Source organism: Mauremys reevesii, linkage group 23, assembly GCF_016161935.1.
Source record: "Mauremys reevesii isolate NIE-2019 linkage group 23, ASM1616193v1, whole genome shotgun sequence".
Lineage (NCBI taxonomy): Eukaryota > Metazoa > Chordata > Testudines > Geoemydidae > Mauremys > Mauremys reevesii.
Genome location: NC_052645.1, coordinates 13,192,872 through 13,216,403, shown reverse-complemented (window position 1 = coordinate 13,216,403; position 23,532 = coordinate 13,192,872). Strand labels below are relative to the sequence as shown.

The following is a 23,532-nucleotide window of genomic DNA, read 5'->3' as shown; positions in this document are numbered from 1 at the left end:
ATTAACGGAGCCGTTCTTCCAGCTCCCCACCCCCGGCACTGGTAACACGCCCCTTCCTCAGCTCCCTACCCCTCCACGCCCCTTTCCCCCCAGGCCAGGAAGTGGCTGATAGAATAAACTCCAAATCCAGACTGAGCAGGATGGGGCCAGGGCAGAATCCCCCTTTATGACTCCTCCTCTCCCCCCTCCCAGCTGCCTGCTCTTGCCAGCTAAGTGCCCCCCAACCCTCACCCCAATCTGCCAAACTCACCCCAACTTCCCACAGATGAGCTCCATGGGCGCCAGCCATGCCTGTCCCGGGCAGCCAACCCGCCCGCCCCTGAAGAGCGCCACGAGAGGGTTGGAACGTCCCTCACGCCACCTGGAAGATGTGGGGGGGTCCCGGCTGCCCCCTATGAGGCGCACAGTCTGCTCCGCGCTAAAGCAAGCAAGCCAGGGGGTCTCCAGCCACCAACCGGTGGGCTCTTACTCAGATTGCAAGCCCAGTGCAGCTGGCAGCGTGGGCAGCGAGAGGCCCGGGACTGGCTAACATGGAGGTGTATGGGCAGAGCTGCTTGCACCCCTCCTTCCCCTGGTCCCCCTCTTGAGTCCTTTACTTCCACGAGCACCAAATTCTCGCCCCCACTCCCCGCCGCACAAGCTCAGCCGACCCCATTGCCCTTCGGTCTCCTGCATCTGCTACCTCGGCTGCCAACGTGCCAGTTTCACCCGGGCCAGACCTCGTGGAGGGCTCCTAGAAGCCGGCGCTGTGGCCACGCACGCACGACGTGAGACCTGGATGACGGGCTCAAGGGGGGTGGGCACACCACTGCCAGAGTGGGGCAGGGACAGGAGAACCCGGGGCCCGCTTCATATGGCCGACTGGGCAGAGAGGACGAAAGCACCAGGGAGACCCACCCGCTCCAGGGGCTCTATTTAGACCAGGTCGTCCTAACATGGGCCTCATCCACAGAGACCATGCAAGAGGCAGCTGAAGTCACCAGCGGGGGCGGGAAGAGTGAAATATCCTTCGGCTTAGGCCAGAGCTTCAACACTGGACGGCACCTGATGGGCGGGAGACAGCTGGAGGGGGAGTCGGAGACAGGGAGAGTGCGGGCGGGGGAAGGGATATTAGAGACTATCTCCTTAACCCGAACCCGCCTCGCCGCTCAGCCCCACTGGGCCGTAGGCAGGCAGTTGGCCTCACGTGGACCGGAGCGCTATGGCCAGGTTTTACATGCAGGGCGCAGATGGAGCTGGGTGTGGGGAGCTGAGTGGGGCAGGAAGTGAGCCGGGTTCACGTGCCCACCCTCACCTCCCCACGCGTCCCCCCCACCAGCAAGTGCCACGATAGCTTCAGCTGCTTGTCCCGAACACTAATGAAGTCATTATCTCTCCCCTCCCCCCGACCCCAGAAGGGGTTACTCATTCCCCTTCCATTGATGGGGAAACCAAGGCACGGCGCTTACAGCCAAACTTTTTCAGAAGTAGCCCCTAATTTTGGGAGCCCGCGTTTTCAGACGTTCAGCCTGAGATGCCCAGGGCCTGGTCTGCAGAAGCACTGAGCACCTGCAGCTCCCATTGGCTTCAGCTGGCGCTGTGGGTGCTGAGTACACTGTGGGTGTGTCTACACGGTAATCAACACCTGCGGCTGGCCAGTGCCAGCTGACTTGGGCTCCCAGGACTCCAGCTACAGGACTGTTTAACTGCAGTGTAGAGGTTTGGGCTCAGGCTGAAGCCCAGCTCTGCCACAGGCTTCCTGGCGGATTGTGGGCACGTCACTCGGTTCCTCTGGGCCTCAGTTTCCCATCTGGAAAAATGGAGCTAAGAGCACTTGGGGAAACCGAGGCACTGAGCAGGGACGTCACTTGCCCAAGGACACATGGGGAGTCAGTGGCAGAGCTGGCATTAGCACTCAGATCCTTTCCCCGTGCCAGGCTGCACACACCTCCCCGGCTGTGGCATGCCAGACCCAGCCAGTAGCTGCAGAGGGAGGCGCCGACAGTTTGGCCCAGGGGAGGGAGGGAGGGAAAAGCAGAGGCGGATTTATTTTGCAGTGATGCAGGCAAAAGGAAAGAGGCTCCTGAGTCTAATCAGGTGCGAGTGCAGCATGTATGTGAGAGAGGAAATCAGCGGGCTGCTGGCAGGGAGTCTCCACTCAATCTTCCTGCAGGTTTCAGGCTGTTAGACAACTGGGCCAGAAGCCCTGCAAGTGCAATCAGCATTTAACCACTAGGACCATAGCAAACTCCCAGGACGACAGCAATCGCAGCAGCCGGCGGAAGGGGGAGGGCACTGCCACAGAGTCAGCCGAGGGGCAGCCAGGCCAAGGGGGCTGGTGCCCGGAAAGGAACAGCAGCGCACAAGGGGGTGACACAAAGGCTGTGCGACCACGCGCCTGCAACACCGAAGCACTATGGCCCCGGGGCAGCCGTGCAACACACGGATCCCCCGCGGAAGCACTTTTGCACAAAGGCAGCTGTGCAATCACAAGCAAAGCTTTGTTGCACAAATACTCAGCGGGTAGCAGGTAGCAAAGAAAAGAACCTGAAAGCCTCCGCACTGAAAAGAAGAAATAAATGTCAGGTCCAAACCAAACAAATAAATACCAGGGGGACCTTTGAGACCCAGGGTAAGGGAGGAGAAGCCGGACCCCAGCCACCACTGGCCTTTCATTAACCCCTTCCTGTCAAACCCAGCCACAGCTGTGCCGCTCCCACCTCCCACCGAAAGGCAGTTCTGCAATTTCAGACACAGCCCTGTGAGTCCTGCTTTCAAATCAAGCCTCTTCCCTCACTCAGACTCAGGAGGAGTGAGCAGTGCAGTGCCGAGCTGCTCGTTAACGCCGCTCATTAACAGCCCTCTGGGATGAGCAAGGTACCTAGGGCACCTGCACCTCCGACTCTAATGAGCTCCATTACTGTCCTGAAGCCCCGCGACACAAATGAGGGGGCACAGCGCCTTCTCCGTGACTGATGCCGGACTGCCACGAGCCAATCATCACCCATTTCACCAGGCGGCGCAGCGGCCAGCACGGCCAGGGCAGAGAAACAGCCACAGGAACAAGCAAATCCTGGTGCTCGGCACTGCCTCTGACTGCAGGGGGTGCTGGATCTACGGGGTCACCATACCCCACAAAGCAAGAGAGAAGCCACCAGGAAAGGGAGGGACCCGGGCAGTTGACTCATCGTGGCAACTGCAGGGAGGTGGGGAGGCGAGGCGGCGGCTGCCGAGAAACGCCCTAGCCTCACCACAAATGCACGCACACGCCCCCGGAACGCTCCCTGCACCTCGGCCCTGTGCCACAAGCCTGGCCGCCACCCACAGCCGCCAGCGGCCCCTGCCCGCCGCCAGAGTCAGGCTCAGAGTCAGTGGAGCACAGGGATGAAGTGCTGCTTAGCTTCCCACACCGGGTGGGGGGGAGCACAGTAGGGGATATGGGGCGGACGCCCCAGGGGAGCAGGGAGCAAGAGCCCTGAGATGAGATGCGGGGGTTGTGTGTGTGTGTGTGGGGGGGGTGACCTCAGCAGCTGCGCACATGGGCTCAGGCCATCCTTCCAGTCCCCCCACACACACCCCCCAACACACAGGGGGGTCTCCCCCAAAACAGCTCGCTCAGTATGCCCACCTCCTCTCGCCTTTCCCAGTGCCACCTCACCCCGCTATGCCCGAGGGGGCAGGGCAGGGGCTGCGGCCACCCACCCATCGCGAGAAAAATACAGGTGTGCTCGAGGCCACAGGTAACGTCTTCACTTGCTGGAGCCCAGGCTGTAGGGGAGCTGTGCCAGGCTGAAGGACCGGGGTGGTGGTGGGGGAACCGGCCCCAGATCACTGTGACTCACCCCCTACCCATAGAGAAGGAAAGGTTAGACTCCTGCAGCAGAAATGCACCTGCACCCGGGGCAGGGCCTCGCTGATAGCTGAGGGGCCGGGAGCCAAGATTCAGACTCTGATCTCAGTCATGCCACTGCTGTCAATTGCATCACTGACTTCAGACGCTGACTCCAGCTCCTAGCGCTTGGGGCCAGACCCATGTCACATGGAGACCAGATTCTGCCCTGACTTACACCCTATGCCACACAGGCCAGGCCCCCGGCGGCCGTCCAGGAAGCCGCGTTCTAATCTTGCTGTGCGCCACTGACTCCTCGTGCAACCTTGGCCAAGTCAGTTAAATGCCCCGTGCCTCAGTTTCCCCATCTGTAAAGTGGAGACACTTGGCTACATGCCCTGTGGGCTGGGAGGCTCAGTTCTTTGAAGCGCTTTGACAAGAGTGTTAATACCCGGGCAGGACTCAGCCGCTTTGCATCAGCTTGAGGGGCTTCCCCTCCAGCCTGCCAACCTGCAGCCCACTCCCTTCGAAGCACCACACATCTGCACGTCGCCCGTGAAGCCGCCGTCCCCCCCCATCAAACAAGACCAACAGCCCCCGCAGGCAGCCCGGAGCTGGGGAAAAAACAAAAAGAAAACCCGCCCTCTGCAGTGCAACTTCCTGGCTCCCTGCACGATCCTCACCCCCAGGACAAGAGCCTGGTTTGCTTTGCTCCTTCCCAAGGTAAGCGCCAGAAGCCCTGGCTGGGCAGGGCTCTCCGGGAATTCCCAGCACCACCTGATGGAGCTGGACTGGGACACAGGCCCCCTCGCCTCTTGCTGAGGCACGATCTCCCGCTCACAGGCTCGGCTCCCCTCCACACAGGTAGCCCCACGGCTTGCTATTAGCAGGGAGGGAACCTTCCCCGTGCCCTGTCCCTGGAACCACTTGCCTATTGGGCTCGGACCTTTTCACTCAGCAAACAGGCCAGCTGGAGGAACACAGCAGAAAGAGATTTTTGTGCCGCAAAGGTTTTTGAAGTGTTCTCACCCCCCTTTTATAGAAGAAACCGAGTCACAAAGAGGGGAAGTGACATGTCCAGGGTCACCCGGCCAGGCAGCAGCAGAACCTGAGTAGAACCCAGGAGTCCTGGCTCCTAGGCCCTTGCTGTAAACTCTCCCCCCAGAGCTGGGAACAGCAGCCAGGAGCCACAGCTCCTATTCCCGCACTTCGACCACACCCTCGCCCAGCGTCTGGAAAAGATTCCAGGAATCCTGACTCCCAGCGACGCCTGCTCTAACCATTGGCCCACATTCCCACGCAGAGCCTGGGAGAGAACCCAGGAGTCCTGACTCCCAGCCCCTTGCTCTGGCCAATAGACCACACTCCTCCCTGTGCATCTTTCCAACCGCAGCCGGAAATTAAATTAAAGAGGAAAAAAAAATACTTCCACAAGACTGTTTTCTAGTCCGTCGCTGGCTCCTCACTGGGAGCCTGGCTTTCCTGCTGGCTGCACCAGAAGCTGCCGGAGACAGGAGAAGGGGAGATGGGCATAGGGAAGACCATGGACATTGGACTGGCTTCGGACCCCCCCTGCCCTAATCCCTGCAGGGCCCAAGCACCAAGCCGCACAAAGCCTGTGTGCCACCCACTGCCCCCTCCGCCTCCTCCCCCAGCGGCTCCCTCTGCCACCCCCTGCCGAGCATCCCAACTTCCAACCCCGACCCAAGCGGGGCTCTCGGCTGCCTCGTTAATGTTTACTCAGGTTAGTTTAGCAACGGCAGGTTGCTATGGCAACCTTTCAAGCCAGGCTCCGCCATCGGGCGACTAAGCCACGAGGCGCGGGCGCAAGGGCCCCCGTGGTGTGTGGGTGTCACCTTGGAGACTCCACGGGGTGCCCCCAGAACAGGCTGATCGGCGGTCTCCTTGCGGCTCGCACACGCACACCTTCACACTCGGAAAATGCACACCTCCTTCCCCGGGGACAGGGAGTGGGGTCTAGCGGCGAGAGCACGGAGCTTGGTGTCCGGACTCCTGGGTTCTATTCCCAGCTCCGGGAGAGGACTGGGGACACCTGGGTTCTCTGAGCTGTATTCAGGCTGTCAGGACCCACGACTGGGGGTCAGTGCGCCTGGCTCCTACCCCCATCTCTGCCATTCAGCGTCTTTGGCCAAGTCCCCGTCCCTCGGTTTCAGTGGGCACAAGAGACCTCCCCTCACCCCAGCGGGGCCGTGAGGCTATCTAAGGCCCCGGCAGCACCCAGCGGGCCTCGGCTGAAAGCCAGTGCGGACACCACCTCCAAAACACAGGGAAGCAGCTCCCTTGAGGCCTAGCTCCCTTCCACAGCTCCCCGGGCAGCTGGCGCAGACCTACCCGGCGGGGCCCCTGCGGCCGTTCCCGGGCGGCTGAGCAGAGGGCAGGTGAATGCGCCAGCCAGACGAAGCCCGGCTACCTTCAGCGACCGCAAGGTTCAAGTTGCACAAGCCTCTCGCTCTCTCGCTCTGTGCTGAAGGCTCCTTCGATCCGACTGTCTGCACCGCTCTCTGCCAACACGCCTCTGTGCTGCATTATTTATAAAACCCAGGAGCAGAGGGCCAGGCAACAGCTGCAGAGCACTCGACAGCGCCACGACCCCGCCGGGCACGGCCCCAAATCCGGGGGGCTGCACACGGGGGAGGGGGTTGGGGAATTTTCCCATTGGTCTGCAGAAGTCTTGCCCCTTCTCCCACCCTCCCGTGGAAGGGCGAGCCTGGGCGGCTGGGCGTTCCTCATGCTCTGCCCGCTCAGGAGGGGCTCCACCTTCGGGGGCGGGGAAGGAACATCAGGCACCTCTCCCCCTCCCGCAGCCCCTTTGCAGACCGGGGCTTCCGCCAGCCACATGATCCGGGGCCTGCTGCTCCATGAGATCAGCCTTCATCGGTGGCTCTTCCCGGTCACGTGACGCGGGTCACAGAGGTCCAGCATGTGGAGGCGGCCCAGGATTCCCCGTCTCCCCCACACCACATGCCTTCCCTTTAAAGCCCAGGCACCCCCGGAGCAGACGGCCCAAAGCCATCCAGGGAAGGGCTGCGAGGTTTCCCATCGGGGGACAGATGGGGGAGACATCAGGGAGCGCTCTCTCTGGTGGACACACACACACACACACACTCGGTCACACCCGTGCAAAGCCAGGCGACCTCTGTCAGGGCCATGAGAGCAGAATCCGCCCACCCCCCCAAGCCCACGCCTGCTGTTTGCTGGAGCAGTGGGGGTCCATTTGCTATCTCCGACAAGTCTGCCTTAAGCCCTGGCAGAATTCATCCGCCTCCTCTCCCCACCTTGGAGACTGGGGAAGGCCAGGTTAGAGCTTGAATTTTTTATTATTAAATTTCCACATCGAGAGCTGCCTTTTACTTCGGCACGCTCCCCCATCCCACCCCACTCCCCTCTTGTTCTCCTGAAGATCTGCACTGGCTGAAGCTGAGCCGGGCTGCTGCTCGGATTAATTCTGCATGACTGCCCGTCTCCACAGGGGTGTCTAAGACCCTTAGGCCTGCAGCAAGCTTTCAAATTCCTCCAGCCCAACTTAATTCCCTCTTCCTGCAGTGCTGGCGCATCTGCTGCAGTTGAACACAGAGAGACTGGAGCACCCAGGAACACAGACAAGACTAGGGGTGGGCCTGAACTCACTGGCAGACTCCATCCCCAGGAACAGCAAAAAGGGTCAGAGCAGCCCCTCATCCACTTGCCTCCCCTCCCTAGGACAGGAGGAACCAGCTGGCTGCAGAGCCTGTGACATTCTCCCTACGGCTCCCACGCCCCCATCGCCAACCCGCCCCATGGTTCCCCTGGCCTTTCCCAGAGAGGAAGGCTGGATCTGGTGGAGTCAGGCACAGGGCGAAGAGTTTGGCCATCTGCGTCCAATGCCCTTCTCTGCCCGAGTCTCTCTACGGGAGCCAGGGCAAGTCACTTCTCCTCGCTCTGCCTTGGTTCCCCATCTGTAAGGGGGCGGATAATACACACCGTACGGCGGGGCTGGCAGAGTTCATCCCTTGGTGGTCTATAGCGACCCCAGGGCACCACACCAGTGTGAGGGAGCTGCCGGTTTCGAGAGAGAGAGAGAGTGAGTGTGTGTCCGTGTGTGTGTGTCCGTCCGTCCAGAGGGAGAAACATGGCCCTGCGCATACACAGAAGACAGACTCATCACCCACAAGTGATCAAAAATCTCAAGTCAGGACCCCCACAAGCATGAGATTGGCTTAAAAATAATGAGATTTTAAAAATACACATTTTAGGCCTTTTATTTGCTTTCTGGTATTTAACCCTTTAGGGATTGGGTTTTCCAGCTTCTCTGCAACCATACAGGGGGAGGGAGAAACACACACTTCCCCCCCGCCCCCAAATGGAAGCCAAGAGTCTCCTGTAATCACATGACTCCAGGAGCTGCGGCTTTAAGAAAAAATAGAAAAGGTCATGAGAGCTGGGTGTTGCTGAGAGCCAGAGAACGTCCCCGAGCGCACAAGCTGCACACATGCATGCACACGTACAGCACCACTTAGGCAAAACATACCCCGACCTTCCGTGTGGCATTGGATTTTCAGGCATATCAGCTGACCTGGCTGGTCAAACCGATGGAGTGAAATGGGGCATTACCCTTGCAGAAATGGTCTCATTGCATTTGATTCAGGCTCTCCTGCTCTGCGAGACAAAGGACAGCTAGGAGTTTTGCTCAGCTCCCTTGTCAAAGAATGCGCCCAAGATTTTTGAAAGCGACTAGTGATTCTGGTATCAGAGGGGTAGTGATTCTGGTGCCACCTTACAGAGGCCTGATTTTCAGAAAGCACCGAGCAACCCCACCTCTGAGAATCAGGCACCTTTAAGGTGCCCAAGTTGGGCCCCCAAAATCACTAGCCACTTTAGAAAATCTTGCCCTACAGTTTTGAATAGTCTTTCCCCTTCACGTGTACAACATACAACAAAGCCAGCCGCAATGACGACATTGGAAACTACCAGCCAGGTCCTGCTCTCGGTGTAAATCCAGAGTAACCGCTCTGAAGACAACCGATTTACACTGGTGTGAACGAGCGCAGAATTTGGTCCTCCAAGAACAGGCTGGCAATGACTCTGCAGCCGGGTGAACCTCGTGGTCTCTGTCCCACCAGCGCAGTCTAACGCACATACCCTACCCCCAGGGCGCAGAGTGGGTCTCGGCATTCCCTATTCTCGCTGTCCCATGACCCCACATGTGATTCCAGCAGCTCCCCCTCCGAATCTTGTAGCAAGAGCCGTGCAGCTGCTCTTACAGGGAGGTGGCGTTGACAAAGCCCCCCTGCCAACCCTTTCAATAGCCACCCATCAGACGTGGGCATTCGCATTAGCTTTCCTTGTACAATTACAAAATCCTGGGGCCAACGGTGCCAAGCTCAGGGCACCGGGAAATCTTGCATGATCAGGCTGCCAGAAACCTTGACGGACCCAAAAGACGCGAAACCAGGCAACGGCGTATGACCCACTGCCCTGGGAACGGCCGACACTCTCTGAGACATCACCTCTCCCATTGCTCTTTGTGGGCTTTAACCCTCTGACCCCCCTCGCCAAGCCTCGCTTCTCTTCCTGGGGTGATCAGTTGTTTTTTATTGACCCTTTCATCTATCTTAGACTGGAAGCTCCCTGGACTGAGAGGCTCATCTCTGCCATTGGCCTATGAGGCACCATTGTCCACATGTCCATATAAGCTATATTAGCATGGGGCTACTAGCAGGCTGGATGGGCTAGTGGTTAGCGCACTAACCTACGACTCAGGAGACCTGGATTCAGGTCCCTGCTCCACCACCGACTTCCCCTGTGACCTTGGGCAAGTCACCTAGTCTCACCCCCTATGCTCTATGGGGCAGGCACCGTCATTTACCAGCTATTTGTACAGCGCCTAGCGCCCCAGCTCCCAAACTGCCTGGTCTCGAGGCACAACTGCAGCGTAAACATCTAATAAGCAGCATCCTGACCGAATAGCTGCCTTGAACGTGTCAGTGGTGGCACGGCTTAGAGCTGATTAGAACCAGGGTTTGTCTGAAACGGCATGCAGCTGTGTGTCTCTCTCTTTCTCTCACACACTCCCCCCACCCCGCTGGCATTCCCACAATGCACTGGAGCAAACGAAGGCAGAAAACGGTTCCTTGCACTTTGAAGGCTCAGAATCCTAGGAGCTGAGAAATTTAGCCGTGGGGCAAAGCTAACCTGCGGGGGAGGGGAACAAGGTGCCCCCTTGCTGCCCCCTCCTGAGAGCCAGCGCCTGCTCTCCAGCAAAGCCACCCTTCCCCTTGCAAGAAGAAATACCCTCAGCGTGGGGCACCAGAGGCCCTGCCCCCTGCCACTTGCCCCACTTTAGGAGACGAAAGGAAGGAGTGGAAGTCAGCCCATCCCAGCTGCTTGCAGAGCTGCGGCTACATGCATTTAAATCACTTATATCTTTACTTTCTCCTGCGCTGGCTGCGAGATGGGCTTTTTTTGCATTCGTAATTAGGGGGTGGAACAGATGGCGAAGGGTTCGTTTAAAGTAATGCATCCATTAAAATAACCTTCGCTGTCGGGGACTGCGCTCCGACAGGGGCTTGCTTCACCGGAGGCGGATGGGGAGGGGAAGCCTCATTCTGCTGCATGTATCTAGAGAGTGAGCAGGCTCACATGCGCCCACCTGAATACCACCGTCATGGCACAGTCCAGTGGCCTGCACACTGGACTAGGACCCAGGTAATCCTGGCTTCTAAGCTGGGCTCTGACAAAGCCCTGTTCTGGCATGGCTTTGGTCAAGTCACAGCCCCTCTCCAGGCCTCAGTTTCCCCTTCTCTAGAATGGGGATAATGGTACTGACCCACCTCGCAATGTGGCAGTTGTGAGGTTTGTGTAAAATGCAGGGAGCTCCCCAGATGACCGGGGCTAGGTAAGTGAAGGGGACCTGCTGGGGACCCCAGAATTCAGCAGTATCCATGAGCGTGGCTTCCCCTCCCCTCGATCCACCAGGGTGACTGATTTCTAAGCCTTCTCCAAGAGAGCCCTGTAATTCTGGGAGCACCACTGGGTGCCTGGCATTTTGCTGAGGTGCAGGGATAGCAGTGATCAGGTTCTGCTCTCGGCCACACTGGAAGGAATCCGGCTTTGCTGATCTGCCCTCCAGCCAGGGGCAGGTAGAACAGAACTGGCCCAGCATTTCTGCCCGTAGGGTGCTTACACTCCAGTTGCATCTCAACTTCCTCTCTGAGAGGTCCCCAGGGAAGGATCGCAGCTGGGCAGTCACTGTAGCCCCGTGACAGCACAGGGAACCCCCCAGAGCAGAGGCAAGAACACCCTTCAGCACCGCATGCCCCCTGGGGAAGGCCTGGAAGGCGGGGGTGTGGAAGGGAGTGTGCTGGTAAACCCCCGCAGAGTCTGACAACTACCCAAACCAGCCCCCACAAGCTACAAACCCGTGCAGCCCCTTCCTCTCCTCCCCAGTGCCCCTACCCCAGGCTCTGGCTCTCCCAGTGCAAAGCCGAGGTGGAACCGAGCAACAATCATTAGCCATTCCAGGCCAGCGGCAGCAGAAGCCGCCTCTCCTGTTTCAGCCCTGGCTCCCAGGAGAACTAGGGGAGGCTTTGTTCAGGAATCAGAGAGCAGGCCAGAGAGAGAGAGACAGCCCCTGCCAGCTCGTGTGTTTCACTCCCATGGAATGCTGGGGAGGGGAGGGGAGTCAGGAGCCCCTGCAGGGTTCGGGGCTGGGCTGGAGGGTGCTTCTCAGCCTGGGGGAGGGGGAAACCATGGGGGGGGAGACATGGCTCTGAAAGCAGATGTTTGCCTGTGTCTGGTGGGGAGCTGCAGGCCTGTGCTGGGCGGGGGATGTGTGTGTATCAGAACATTTCGGGGGTGCAGATATATGTGATGGGGGACAGCGCCTCTTGGCTTGGGGGAGCGTAAGTGTGGGCTGGGGGCACGCTGGTGTCAGCGATGGGATACTAGCATGCACTGAGATGCTAGCTCGTAGGCAGGTACTGCGGCTCCTAGTGCATGTGTCTGTGTGCCAGGGGCTGCAGAGAGAGTGCTTTGTGTCCGAGAGATGCCCGCTGATTTCCTCGGCTCTCCATAGGTAGCCGAGATCCCCCTCTAGCAAAGAGGCCTGCGCTTGCCGGAGGGGGTGGGGGTTGGTGTTTTTCATCATGCCTGGCAGAGAGCAAAGGCCTCCACAGCCCCGTTCCTGAACATGGGGATGGCCAGCGGGGTAGAGAGGGCAGAGAATTTCACACAATGCACAGTCAACCTGTGGAACTCCTTGCCAGAGGATGTTGTCAAGGCCAAGACTATAACAGGGTTCAAAAAATAACTAGATAAATTCCTGGAGGGTAGGTCCGTCAATGGCTATTACCCAAGACGGGCAGGGACGGTGTCCCTAGTCTCTGTTTGCCAGGAGTTGGGAATGGGCGACAGGGAATGGATCAGTTGATAATTTCCTGTTCTGTTCATTCCCTATGAAGCACCTGGCATTGGCCACTGTCAGAAGACAGGATACTGGTCTAGATGGACCGTTAATCTGACCCAGTCTGGCCACTCTTATGTCTGTCCCTCCTGCCCCATCGCCCTGGGAGGAGAAGGGGTCATGGCGGGGGGTGGGGGAGGCCCACAGGCAAAATTCCAGCTGCCCATCCATGTTCAAATATTTAGTGTGTACTCGCTAGGTGCTTCTGCTGCCTTCGGGGCATCCCTGCATTTGAAGCATCTGAGAGGAGCAGAGGTGAGAAGGAGGAGGGAGAAAACAGGGGGAGGGAGGGAAGGAGGGAGAATGCCAGGCCTGAGAACAAGCTTTATGGATTGTTTTCATCTCCTTACAAACCGCTGACGCGGACACTGCCTGGGATGAGGAGCCCCCTGGATGGGAGGAAGGCACCTCCACCTGGGCTCCTTTTGCTTGTGGGGCTGGGGGGTGGGCGGGGGGGGGGGGAAGGAAAGCAGGAGGCTGCAGCCCGAGGATTACAGCTCCTGGGCCTTTGGCTCAGGAATTCACCTTTGATCAGCCAGGCGACAGCTCCGCGCTAGCCAGGCCTTCGCCAGGCAAGGAACCAACCAGGCACCGCGCCCCCCACCCGCCTCCATTCCCCCTCCACCCCAAGCCCGGGGGCGAGATGGCAGCTTGGCTCGTGGGGAGCAGGCCCCAGCCGGACCCCGCACACACGCCCGCCTGGCAGCCAAACAGCAGACACCCCCCCGGGCTCGTCCTTTGGCAAGCCAGGCTCTCCACACCCACTCCCCAGCACCTCAGAGCCGCCCAGCCGCTCCCAGGGGCCAGCAGACAGCTGGGACACATCAACGGCCAACATGAGCAGCTGGACTCGGCCTCGGCCGTCACTAGCATATCGGGGGGGGGGGGCAGCCACCCCCACCCCGTCACACAGAGCTCGGCCCCTCCGTTTCGCCCCTCCCGCACAGCACCCACTAGACCCACGGCAGCTCCAGCGGTAGCCCCCACTCTGCACCCAGCAGCGGGCCCTGGGGACCTGAAGACACCTGCCCGCCGCGTGAGGTCCTGGCACCCTGTCTCATCCTGGACGTTCAGCATCCCCCTTTGGTCATGGGTCAGCCCAGGCCTCTTCCCCCCGGCCCTCCCCAAGGGGGTTCACCCCAGCCCCCAGGTGAGTGGGCATGGGGAGGTGGTGGTGGGGAGGTGGGTGCTTCCTTGTTGCCAATCCTGCCTCTCTCTTCCCCACCAGCTCCCCTGGGCATGGCAGGCCCAGCCCATCCTCACTGCTTCCCTTGTTTGCACACCCCAGAGCTCCCACCCAGGGGGTCCTGCCCCATCTTGAACGGGGTTATCCCCTGCCCTCCCTCTTGGCCCGGAGTTCTCATCACGCTCACCCCCGGCCCTCCCAGGATGCAGCTTTTCAGGGATGGCTGTGCTGGGGAGCGGGGGAGAGACGCCACAACATCCCATGAACACCCAGGTGGACCAGGTCTGCATGTTGGGGGCACCCGGGAGAACACGCCATGTGAGTGGCGGCTATTGGGGAAGCCGGCACAGGGGGGAGTTGCAGAGAAACCAGCTAAGACCTGGTTATGGAGCGAGATGGTCCAAGACACTGACCCAGGATTCTTTGGGGAAAGCCCAGGCTGGGCCAGAGCAGGCCAGGGTCATGTTACAGCATGCGCCCAACGCCCCCCACCAGCTGCAGAACCAGGAGCTTCCCTTGCCATGGAGAAATCCCTGGGGTCTCCCCTCCCACCCCAGCACGCACAACACATGTGGACCCCTAGCAATCAGAGATGGAAAAGACCGATGGGCAGCAACCCCTATTGGTGCAAGGAAAGGGGGGCCCAGGGGTTAGGGCATGAGCCTGGAACTTGGGAGCCCTGCGTTAATTCCCTGCTCTGCCACAGACCCCCCCCCCCCCGGTCACTTTATCACTCTGTGCCTCAGGTCCCCCCTCTGCACAAGGGGGTAACAGCGCTGCCTGGCCTCCCGGGGCACGTGAGGCCAAATACACTGAAGACTGGAGGCACTGAGGGATTATAGTAAGAGGGGCCATAGAAGTACCTAAAACCAGAGCCCAGCTCCCCGTCCCAAGCAGGCTCAGAGCCCGCGATACGCTGACGGGTTTAGCACGTGCCCCGAGCTGCTAGGCCACGCTCCCAGAGCTCCCACTGCCAGGAAGCTTCCTCCCCTGACAGCAGCCGAAGTTTTCCCTCCGCCTCTTTTCCTCTCCTCTCCCAGGCCCATGCAAACTAATCTCCCTGCAGCCTTGGCATATGCCCCCAGCCCCATTCACTCCAGCCCATAGCCAACCTCATGTCAGCTGGCCTCTCCAGCCCCGAATCGGTTTTGCTGCTCTTCCCTCGACCCTCTGCAAATGAGCCCACTTCTCCCTTGGTTACGAGATGCCCAGAGCCGAGCACGGCATACCCGGGGCACTGCTGCTGGGACAATCCAACCACCTATAGATTTACTGCCACTTATAAAAAGCACCCAACACGCCAGCAGCTGCAGGAAGTGTTACAAAGGCGCCAGTGGGCTGGTGGATCGGTAGGCAAGAGAAGGGCGCCTCAAGGGAAACCCCTCCAAATCACGGCACAAATAAAACCCTTCCCCAGATCCCAGTCAGTCTCCCCTGCTGGTCCTTCCAACAGGCCCTGAGGGTCAATACATCCCAGCCCCCCCATCACACAAAGCAGGGGGTGGGTGGTACCGGGAGGAAGGAGGACACTAGCTTCCCCTCTTCCAGGTCTTGGAGCACACAGGCCCAAGGCTGCCCTGGCTTCCTTTGTTATCACAGGGCACTGCGAGTATGCAAAGCCCTCCCTGTTCAACCTGCTGCCCACTGTCACATTTCGGTTCCTCCAGGCCATTACTCCTTCCCACATTCCTCCCTTCTCATCCAAGATCTGGTCCGGCTAGTTTTCCCAGGGCTTTCTACTAGCCACACTGAAAAACAAGGAACAAAATAATAAGAAGAAAACATTCCCTAAACGTTATGGCTTTTCCACCTCTTCAATCTCGGGTCAAAATTTCATTCTGGCAGCAAAGTCCCATCCAACTTGAATGTCCTCCACCAAACTCAAATCTTCGTTTGTTATTTTCTGATCTCTCCAGAGCCCGTGGGGTTATTCTGTCTGTCTTGGCGTTCCCGGCTCCTCCCAGTTTAGTATCTTCTGGACCATCAAGACTGGTTCTAAAGCAGCCCCTGGTAGGCCCCTAACACTGGGCCAGGCGCTGACTTTTATCATCCCTGCCTGACCACAATCCTTCAGCCACTTTTCGGTCCCCACAGGTGCCCCTTCCAGACCAAGACGATTGAACTTTCCCCGTAAGATTTTGTGAGACCCTATCAAAGACGCGACTAAAATCGAGGTGCATCACAGCTCATCCACCGTGCTCCCCTAAGAGCGTCCCTTGTATCATCCCACCCCAACCAAAGCCATCACATTTTATTCTGGGGAAATTCCTGGGGGCCAGCTGGGGTCAATCAGCATAGCTTCAGCCACTTCCAAAGAGCCACCTGGATTTACAGTACTGCAAGATTTGATCTTTATTGCGCCAAGGTTCCATTAACCTCCAGATATTTAGACCCTGATCTTGCACAGACTAACATCCAGGCTTAGCTTGGGTAGAACCATGGATGTTAAGCACCTGCACAAGCCTTTAGAGGCTTGGGACCTTTGACATTTTTCTCTTAAGTGCACCCCTTTATTTAACATGGGAGGAGAGAAGTTCCTGGCCAGTGAACGCCAGGATCAGGGCATCCTCCTTTTGGAAGACTGGTACCACGGTCAATTTCCCACAGTCTCCTCATATCTTGCCATTTGAGGATGCGTCGGCATTCAACCACGTCTCCACATACACCTATGTTGAGCGGTCGCTTGCCCTCCCTGGTCGTGTCTGCCAGACGTCAATGTGTCTCACCCCCCTTCTCCACCCCAGGGGTGTGCCTGGGGGAGTCTCTCGGTCCCTAAAAAGTGTCTTTTTTCCTACCTTTGCACACACGTCCCCTCCCCATCCAGGTCTCGGCTCACCAACCCATCATCTCCTCTGAGCTGGGGATCCCCAACAGCCCCCATCTCTAAGCACGCGCCTCTGATGGGGCATCCCTCCACAATCCCCATTGTGGCCTCTTCAACACCCACCTCGACTTGCCATGTCTATGAAAATCTGAGTCTCCCAGACCCATGACCTAGTCTCCTGCCCCCGACCCAGCATGCCCTGCTGCATCCCTTTCGCCCCCTCCATGGAGGGGGGTTGGGATCTCCCACCCCACCCCCCCAGAGGGCCCAACGGCTGCTGCCGCTTCTCACTAGCCTCTCGCACTTTGCACCCAGCCTCCGCCTGGCCTGCAAGTCACATTCCACCACCTCACGCGTCTGCTGCTACCCACCTGGGCTGGCAGAGGACGCAGAACAGCTCCGCCCTAACAGACTCCCCTGGCCTGGGTACCAGGCAGCCGGCTCCCCATCTCCAGCACCTGGCGCGCAGAGCCAGGCTCACCTTTGTCTCACAAACCCGGTCTGGTCCTACCCTTCTCCCATGGCAGAGACGCCGACCAGCCAAGCGGAGGCTACGGACCACGGGCTGCTATCAGCCACTTCCGTTAACCACTAGATCCCACTCCCAGAGCTGGGAACAGAACCACTGCTGTCAGCGCTTTTGGGGGAAGGGCTTGGGGTCTCCCAGGCTGCTACTGCCTCACCCCTCCCTTGGACTGAGGCAACTCTTCTCTCTAGCAGCTCACTCCCAGATGGAGGGGGACACACCAACTTCAGATACGCTGCGTCTCTCTCCCCGGCTCGGCTCTGCATGCATCCTGCAAGCTCTAACAGATGCTCCCCTGGGGCAGCCCTCCTGCCCAGGCAAGTAACTAGCCCCAAAGGGCAACCCATTGTTTGGAAACCCGCTCCACCCAACATCCCCCTCCCCCAGCACCCTGCTTCCCCTGGGCCAGGGGGCTCCGTTAGTTAATTAAATCCCCTGAGTGGTCTCTCCATGCCCCGGGAACCTCCCCGCCCCGAGGGCATTGGGGGCCCGCAGCCTTCCCCACGCCAAGAAAACATCAGCCTGTCTCGGGGCTCGGCAAGGTGCAGTGCCGGGGAGCAGGGAGGAAGGAGAGGGATGCGACTCCCAGTGACACCCCTCCCCCGGCTGCGGCAGGACTCACTGATGCCGATTTTTGCACCCAGGACGCACGGGGACACCCGGTTCTGTGACAGCCAATGGAACCGGTGACTGATGCCAGCCCCGCAGAGGAGATAGTCGCGCCCATCTTCCCCATACGCAGCCCCAGCAGCCAACCCACAGAAAGGAACAGGGACTCAGCCCCCCACATATCTTTGTGCTTTGCTGAGACCGAGCCCAGTTCAGCAAGCTCCCAGCCCAAATGGACGAGTACTGCCAAGCGGGAAGTGGGACGCTTTCCTCGTGTGTTCTCCCGCACACACCTTATCACCTTGCAAGCACATGCTACCCTCTCGACAGCAAGCCAGCCTGGGCCCCGAATGCAGCCCAGTAAACTCCAGGCTGTTTTTCTTTACACCGCCAAACTATCTCAAGAGTGTGTCAGATCCCTGTCATCCTGGGCTCCAGAATATACCCCACTAAGAATCGCAGCAGGCACCTCAGAGATCACATCTGAAGAAAAAGAAAATTACAGCCGTAAAGCTATGTTTTGCTGTGGAAACAAAACATTTACCCATGTGCCCAAGCAAAGGTGAAAGAGTGGATGATAAAATGCACCAGTGCATGTGCACACAAGAGACATGGCAACGGTGAGTGCAACGCACCAGTCTGAGCATGCAGGAGAGAGGCGGTGCACTAGTGCTCTGCACAGGACAGTGTGCAAAGAAGCAAAGGTGTCCTGCTGGTCTGTGCAATGCACCAGTACGTGCGAGGAGGCATTATGACTGGCCCTGCCAGGGGGACACACCGGTTATTTCACAGTGAGTAATACACCCACGTGCACAAAGCCTAGGAGCCATAGAGCACAGTGCATTTGCACATATGTTCTCTGGCTGGTGTGTCATAGCGGTCAGGGCATTGCCTCAGGAGTGCACAAATGCCCCAGTGAGCAATGCAGTCACACATTTGCAGAAGAGAGCCAAAGTGCCCTGGGGAACTGTGCAAAGCACCAGAACAGGTGTGCTACAGAGAGGCGGAGTCACAGCATGCATTGCAACGCACTCTTGTGCAACAGACAATGCCGCACAGCAGAGCCAAGGGGCAGCGAATTGCACCAGCGAGTACCAGTGTGGGAAGGGTTGTGAACCAGCAGGCCACAGGGCAATACACTTCCCATGCTCCACAGCAAAGCTTTACCTGTCTGCCCCAAACACACCAAAAGCCAGGGCTTTCGAGCGCCCGTCATGCATCACCTGACATGGAGGTGGTGGGGAAAGCTGAACATTTATTCTTATTCCCTACAGAGACCCAGGTTATCAGCAGGGCTGGAAATGTAACACCACCTCCTGCTGGATTTTATTCCACATGGATATAAAATGTACGGATCTACTGCACGTTTCACATGACCCTTCCAGGGATCTGGCCAAAAACATGGTCTACACACAGACACACACACACCGCACAATGGGTTTGCTAAACATCTCAGTTCTGAGTCGCTGCTCGCTCATACCAGGTGTAGAACCAGGAATAACTCCAAGTCAATGGTGACGTGCCAGAGGAGACAATGACCCCCCACGGATCTAGCGAGTCGACAATGGATACATTGATCACATGCGCTCATACAGAGAGGCAGGATTTTCAGAAGCGACTTGGGATTTTGGGGGCCTGACCTGATCCACTTTAAAGGGGGCTGAGTTTCAGAGGCAGGATGCTCAGCACTTACTGAAAACCCAGGCCCCTTTACGGGGTCTCAGGTTGGGCACCCAGAATCCCTAGTCACTTCAGTAAGGCTCAGCCCGACAGGACAGCACATACCTGACTGACCATTACGGTGCCCCGCGGGCAGGGGAGAAGATCTCCAATGCAAAGGACCCACCGCACATCCAGCCAGCCAGAGCCCCAGGCTGGTATCCAGAGCCCCTTCTCCATGGGGTGCTGGGCTCCATTTCCAGGCAGAAATCCCCCCCCATCCATCCACATTACAAGTCCAGAAGTAGGAAAGAGCCCTCCCCACCAAAGCCCTGTTTACCAAGAGCTGGTTTCCAGCACTCGGGAGAATAGCAGGAGCATTTCAAGGCCCTGTTTCCACTTGGCTGACACACGCTATTTATAGAAGCCTACAATTCTCCCAGAGCTTTCCTCGGGATCTCAGCAGAAACAGACTGCCCTGGGTCCCTGCTGCCTCTTCTAAGGCGCCCCGGGCAGGCACTCTGTCCAGCCAGCCCCTTCAGGCCTCCTATAACCTTCCACCGCCTCTCCTTCGCCAGCCTCCAGCTCCCAACGCTGCATCACGTCCATGCCAATACTTCCCCTTCAACCCCACATTCAAGGCACCGGGGCCAATCCTGCTCTGACCAACACTGGTGCCAACCGGGAGCAGCTCCATTGAAAGCAACAGAGCCAGACTATTCTGCATGTGCGTTAGAGGAAGGGAGTGGGGCACTTGCTCAGTGCAAAACCAGCACGAGCGAGGGCACAGTCGGGTCCAGTGGGCTAAAATCGCCCTGCCACATAACGATCCCGGGGGCAGTGGACTGCAGCGGAGTTGCACGAGGCATGGTTTGGCCTATTCAGGTTGCATAGGTATAAAGAACAGCATTCCCCGCCCCCGCTCCAGATCCCACCGACAAGAAGACAGCCACTGCAAGGGGACACCGGGTGAGTCATCACGCCCCGATTCAGCAAAGCTCTGAGGAGGTCGCCTTGAATTCAGTGGGTCTTCATCTCCTGCTCAAGTGCTTTGCTGAATGGGTGCCTAAGTCCTTAGGGTTTGCTTCTGCTCTCTGTCACGTGGGTGCCAATCTGGAGTCACTCCACTGACCGCTGGGTTTATAGCAGCGAAACTGAGCTCAGAATAGGGCGTTTGATCTCCACTCCCAAAGCAACATGCCAAGTTCTCTATGCACTGGCCACCTGGTCTTGCATGGGAGGAACCGGCCCCTGCCAAGTGAGCTCGCAGAGTATTCAGTCTCCTCAGCCTGGATATTAGGGTAGTTTGGTTTTCTAGATGTATAAGAATCTGAGTGTTTTCCAACTAAGCACCCAGGGGAGTAGTTCTGGTCTCCCACTAGTGCCGCTCAGTGGAGTTACTCCAGCAACCCTGTGTCTGGGTCTGAGCTAAGAATTCCAGTGTGTTATTTGCAAGCAGGGGCTGCAGCGCCTTGGCACCAAGGGGATTTAAAAAAAAATACCCAAAAGAAAAGACTCTTACAAAAATTTGGCCCCTAAGAACTAGATCTGTAGAATTTAAGGTAGCAGCAGGGTCTCCAATGCATCCAACTTTGTGCAGCATTCCCCCCTGCACAGCCCAGCCAAGCACCTTCACCATGCTTGCAACTAAAGGCCTCTATGGACCACAAAGAAAACTCCCCCCACAAATCCCACCATCCAAAGGTCTATCCCTCTGCTGTCCAGCAGCCCCCACCCCTTTGGAGCTGGCAGGGGGGAGGCACAGCAGGAAGGGCTGGGCTGATACAACCGAGATACAGGCGCACACACGAGAAAAGAAATATCACCACAAATTTTGTTGACATCCTTCATTATAACTGCCGCCTGCCTTCTAGTGGACAGAAGCCAGCCTGACAGCTGTCACTCAGCAATCCCACATGCAGGGGGAGGCAGGCAGAGGAACCCTGTGAAATCACATCCCTCCAAAAGGAAATGCATAGATTCCAGGCTTATTTATTTATTTATTTAAAGAAGTAGGCGACTTTGTTCCACAGGTAACGCTGGCTCTAGTAACACCCCCCGCCAGCGCGTGCACACAACTCTGCTTGCCAGACAATGTCTCCCCACCCCAGCCTTTACCTTCCCCCCCCCCCACCACATCAACCTTGCCAAACATTTCTGCGGCTTTTGCTCCTTGCACTGCAATTAAAACTCCAGCAATTTGGGAACAACTCTCGCAGCGGATGCAACTTCGCCCTGCCAAACTGGGGGGTTGGAGGGGAGGGGGGAATGAGCCAGAAGGCGTCTGTCCCCGACACCCCCACGCTTTTGCCTCGAACCAAACCCACATGCTGAAATAATAAAGGACTGTTGGCTTGATCTTCCATTCCACCCCCCCCCCCCCCGCCACCCACCCTTCCCTTTCAAAGCAACTCCCCACCCCCGCCACTTAGTAAACATATCCTCTTACTCTGGGGCTTCTCAAATGCACAGCCCCTGCCTGCATCGCCCCCATCTGCATGTGCAAGGCAGGATTAGTGTTTACACCTAAAGCGATTTTCGGGAGGGATTGAGTCTTTTTTTTGGTTTTGTTTTCAGTAAAGGGTGGCGGTGGGGGGGAGGGCACACCCCCAGAAAGCCAGCCAGCGAGAGATGGAGAGGTGGCTGCTTCGCAGCATATTGCGAGGCAGTCGCTGGAGTGGTGTGGGCTTCGGGGAGGGCGGACAGGAAATCAGAGAAATACAACCCACTTGGCCTCCACTGCTGCCAAGCCGCTACACTGGGAGACAAAGGCTGTTTCATCTGGACTGCACGGTGCCCTTTAACCCCCTCCCCACAGAGTTTGCTGCCCGAGCACTCTGCAGCAAGTTACTAGATTAGCTCATTGCAGGGGGGGGGGGAGAGGAAAGGGGGGGGGGTTGCTTGGCAAACCCAGCAGCGCCGAGGAGCCGGGCGAGCGGAGCAGCGTGGGGATCCCAAGGGCCGAGGGGGGGCAGGGAAAGGGAAAGGTTGGTACTTACCAGCCGGCTGCTGGGCACCCAGCCCTTCCGAAGCCGCCCGCCGCGGGAGGTTTTTCTCTTCCACTGGGGCTGAGTCTTTGCTGCCAGAGAGATTCATGGAGCCCTCAGCACCACTGGCCACCTTCAATGACAGCATGTTCATCGCCTCTGCTCACATTCTCCTCAAGCAACTCTGCGGGGCTTGTTCCCCCCCCCCCCCCCGCCTAGCCTAGCCTAGCCACCCCCCCCCCTCCTTGCTTGCCGCCTGCCTGGGAACCACACAAAAGAAAAGCCAGGAGCCGAGGGAGGGGGGGTGCAAGCCTGGGAGAAATCGCTCTCCACCCTCCGCCGCGGCTCTCGGGGCTGGGTGGGAAAAGGAAATGAAGACAGAGAGCAGAGCTCGGGCTTTTGCAGCTGAGGCTGCTCGTTACCCACCCCCCCTTCCTCCTCCTCCCGCCTCCCTCTCTCGCCTTCTGCTGCGCTCTGCCTGCCGGGCTCCGGCGAGCCTGCCGGGCTGGGGACGGGCTCGCTCCCGCCTGCCTCTCCCTAGCTCTGGGGGCTGCTGCTGCGGCTGCCGCCTGCCTCCGAGCTCTGCTTACCTTCGCCTGTCAGCAGCCGGAGCAGCCGCCGGAACCCCAGGGAGCGCTCCGGCGGGGCATGCCGGGGATTGTAGTCTCCGCAAAGCCCGAGCCGGGGAGGGGCGGAGCCCGGGATCCCGGGGGCGCCCGGCCTGTCTGCGGGGGGAGGGGAGCTGGGTGCGTGGGCTCGGAGCACGTGGAGCCCACGCGGGGGGGGAACCGGGCGGTGTTTGAAGCCACGCCACGCCCGGCCGCCCAACTTCTGCAAAGTTTGGGGCTGAACTTTGCACCCACCGGCAGGCTGCGGGGCCCGCCGGACGCATCCCGCTGGGAACCGCAGGACGGGCCGGTTCGGGGTTGTTTTTTGTTTGGTTGGTTTTTTTAGTTCCTGGGATGTGGCACCGCTGCCCTCTGCTGGGTGGAAGCGGAACTGCTCCGCGGTGTGTGTGTCATAGGCTCTCTACTGCTGGTGGGGATTCTCCTTCCGCTCCAGTGGGGCTGCTGGAGGGTTGGAGTTCTCTCCTCCCTGCTGTTGCTAGGATATTCTGGGGAGAGACAAAGAGAACCGTACAATCCCAGGGAGCTAGGTGTTGATTATCTTGCTACCTAAACGCACACAGGATGGGGAAAAAATCCACTTTCTTTCAGCATTGCCAAAACCCCCGTGGTTTTCTCTTAGGTAGTCAGTCAGATTTGGAGAGAAGGGCAGTTGAGAGGCAAGGATGGCAGATGTGGGTAGCCCAATGTGCAGCAAAGCACGGGGGGGGGCTAAGGTAAGCCAGTCGCCAGACTATGGCATTGGGAGGGGGTGACACCAGGGTCTGAGCCGTGGACAAGGGCTCAGGCCAGGTGCTGGCAAAGGACCAACAGGGACTGCCTTGCACTGCCTCAGGATTGCAGGAT

General features: G+C 58.5%; 1 protein-coding gene across 1 annotated transcript in view; it reads right to left on the bottom strand.

Moving 5' to 3' along the window:
- AHDC1 (AT-hook DNA binding motif containing 1) overlaps positions 1–22,690 on the bottom strand; it is a 109,392-nt gene extending 86,702 nt beyond the window's left edge. The window contains exons 1-2 of the mRNA XM_039511563.1: positions 22,651–22,690; positions 22,073–22,193 (exon numbers count right to left, since the gene is read on the bottom strand). Coding sequence (XP_039367497.1) covers positions 22,073–22,169 — 97 coding nt within the window. The 5' untranslated portion in view covers positions 22,170–22,193; positions 22,651–22,690. The remainder of the gene's footprint in view (positions 1–22,072; positions 22,194–22,650) is intronic.
- Positions 22,691–23,532: the final 842 nt, after the last annotated feature.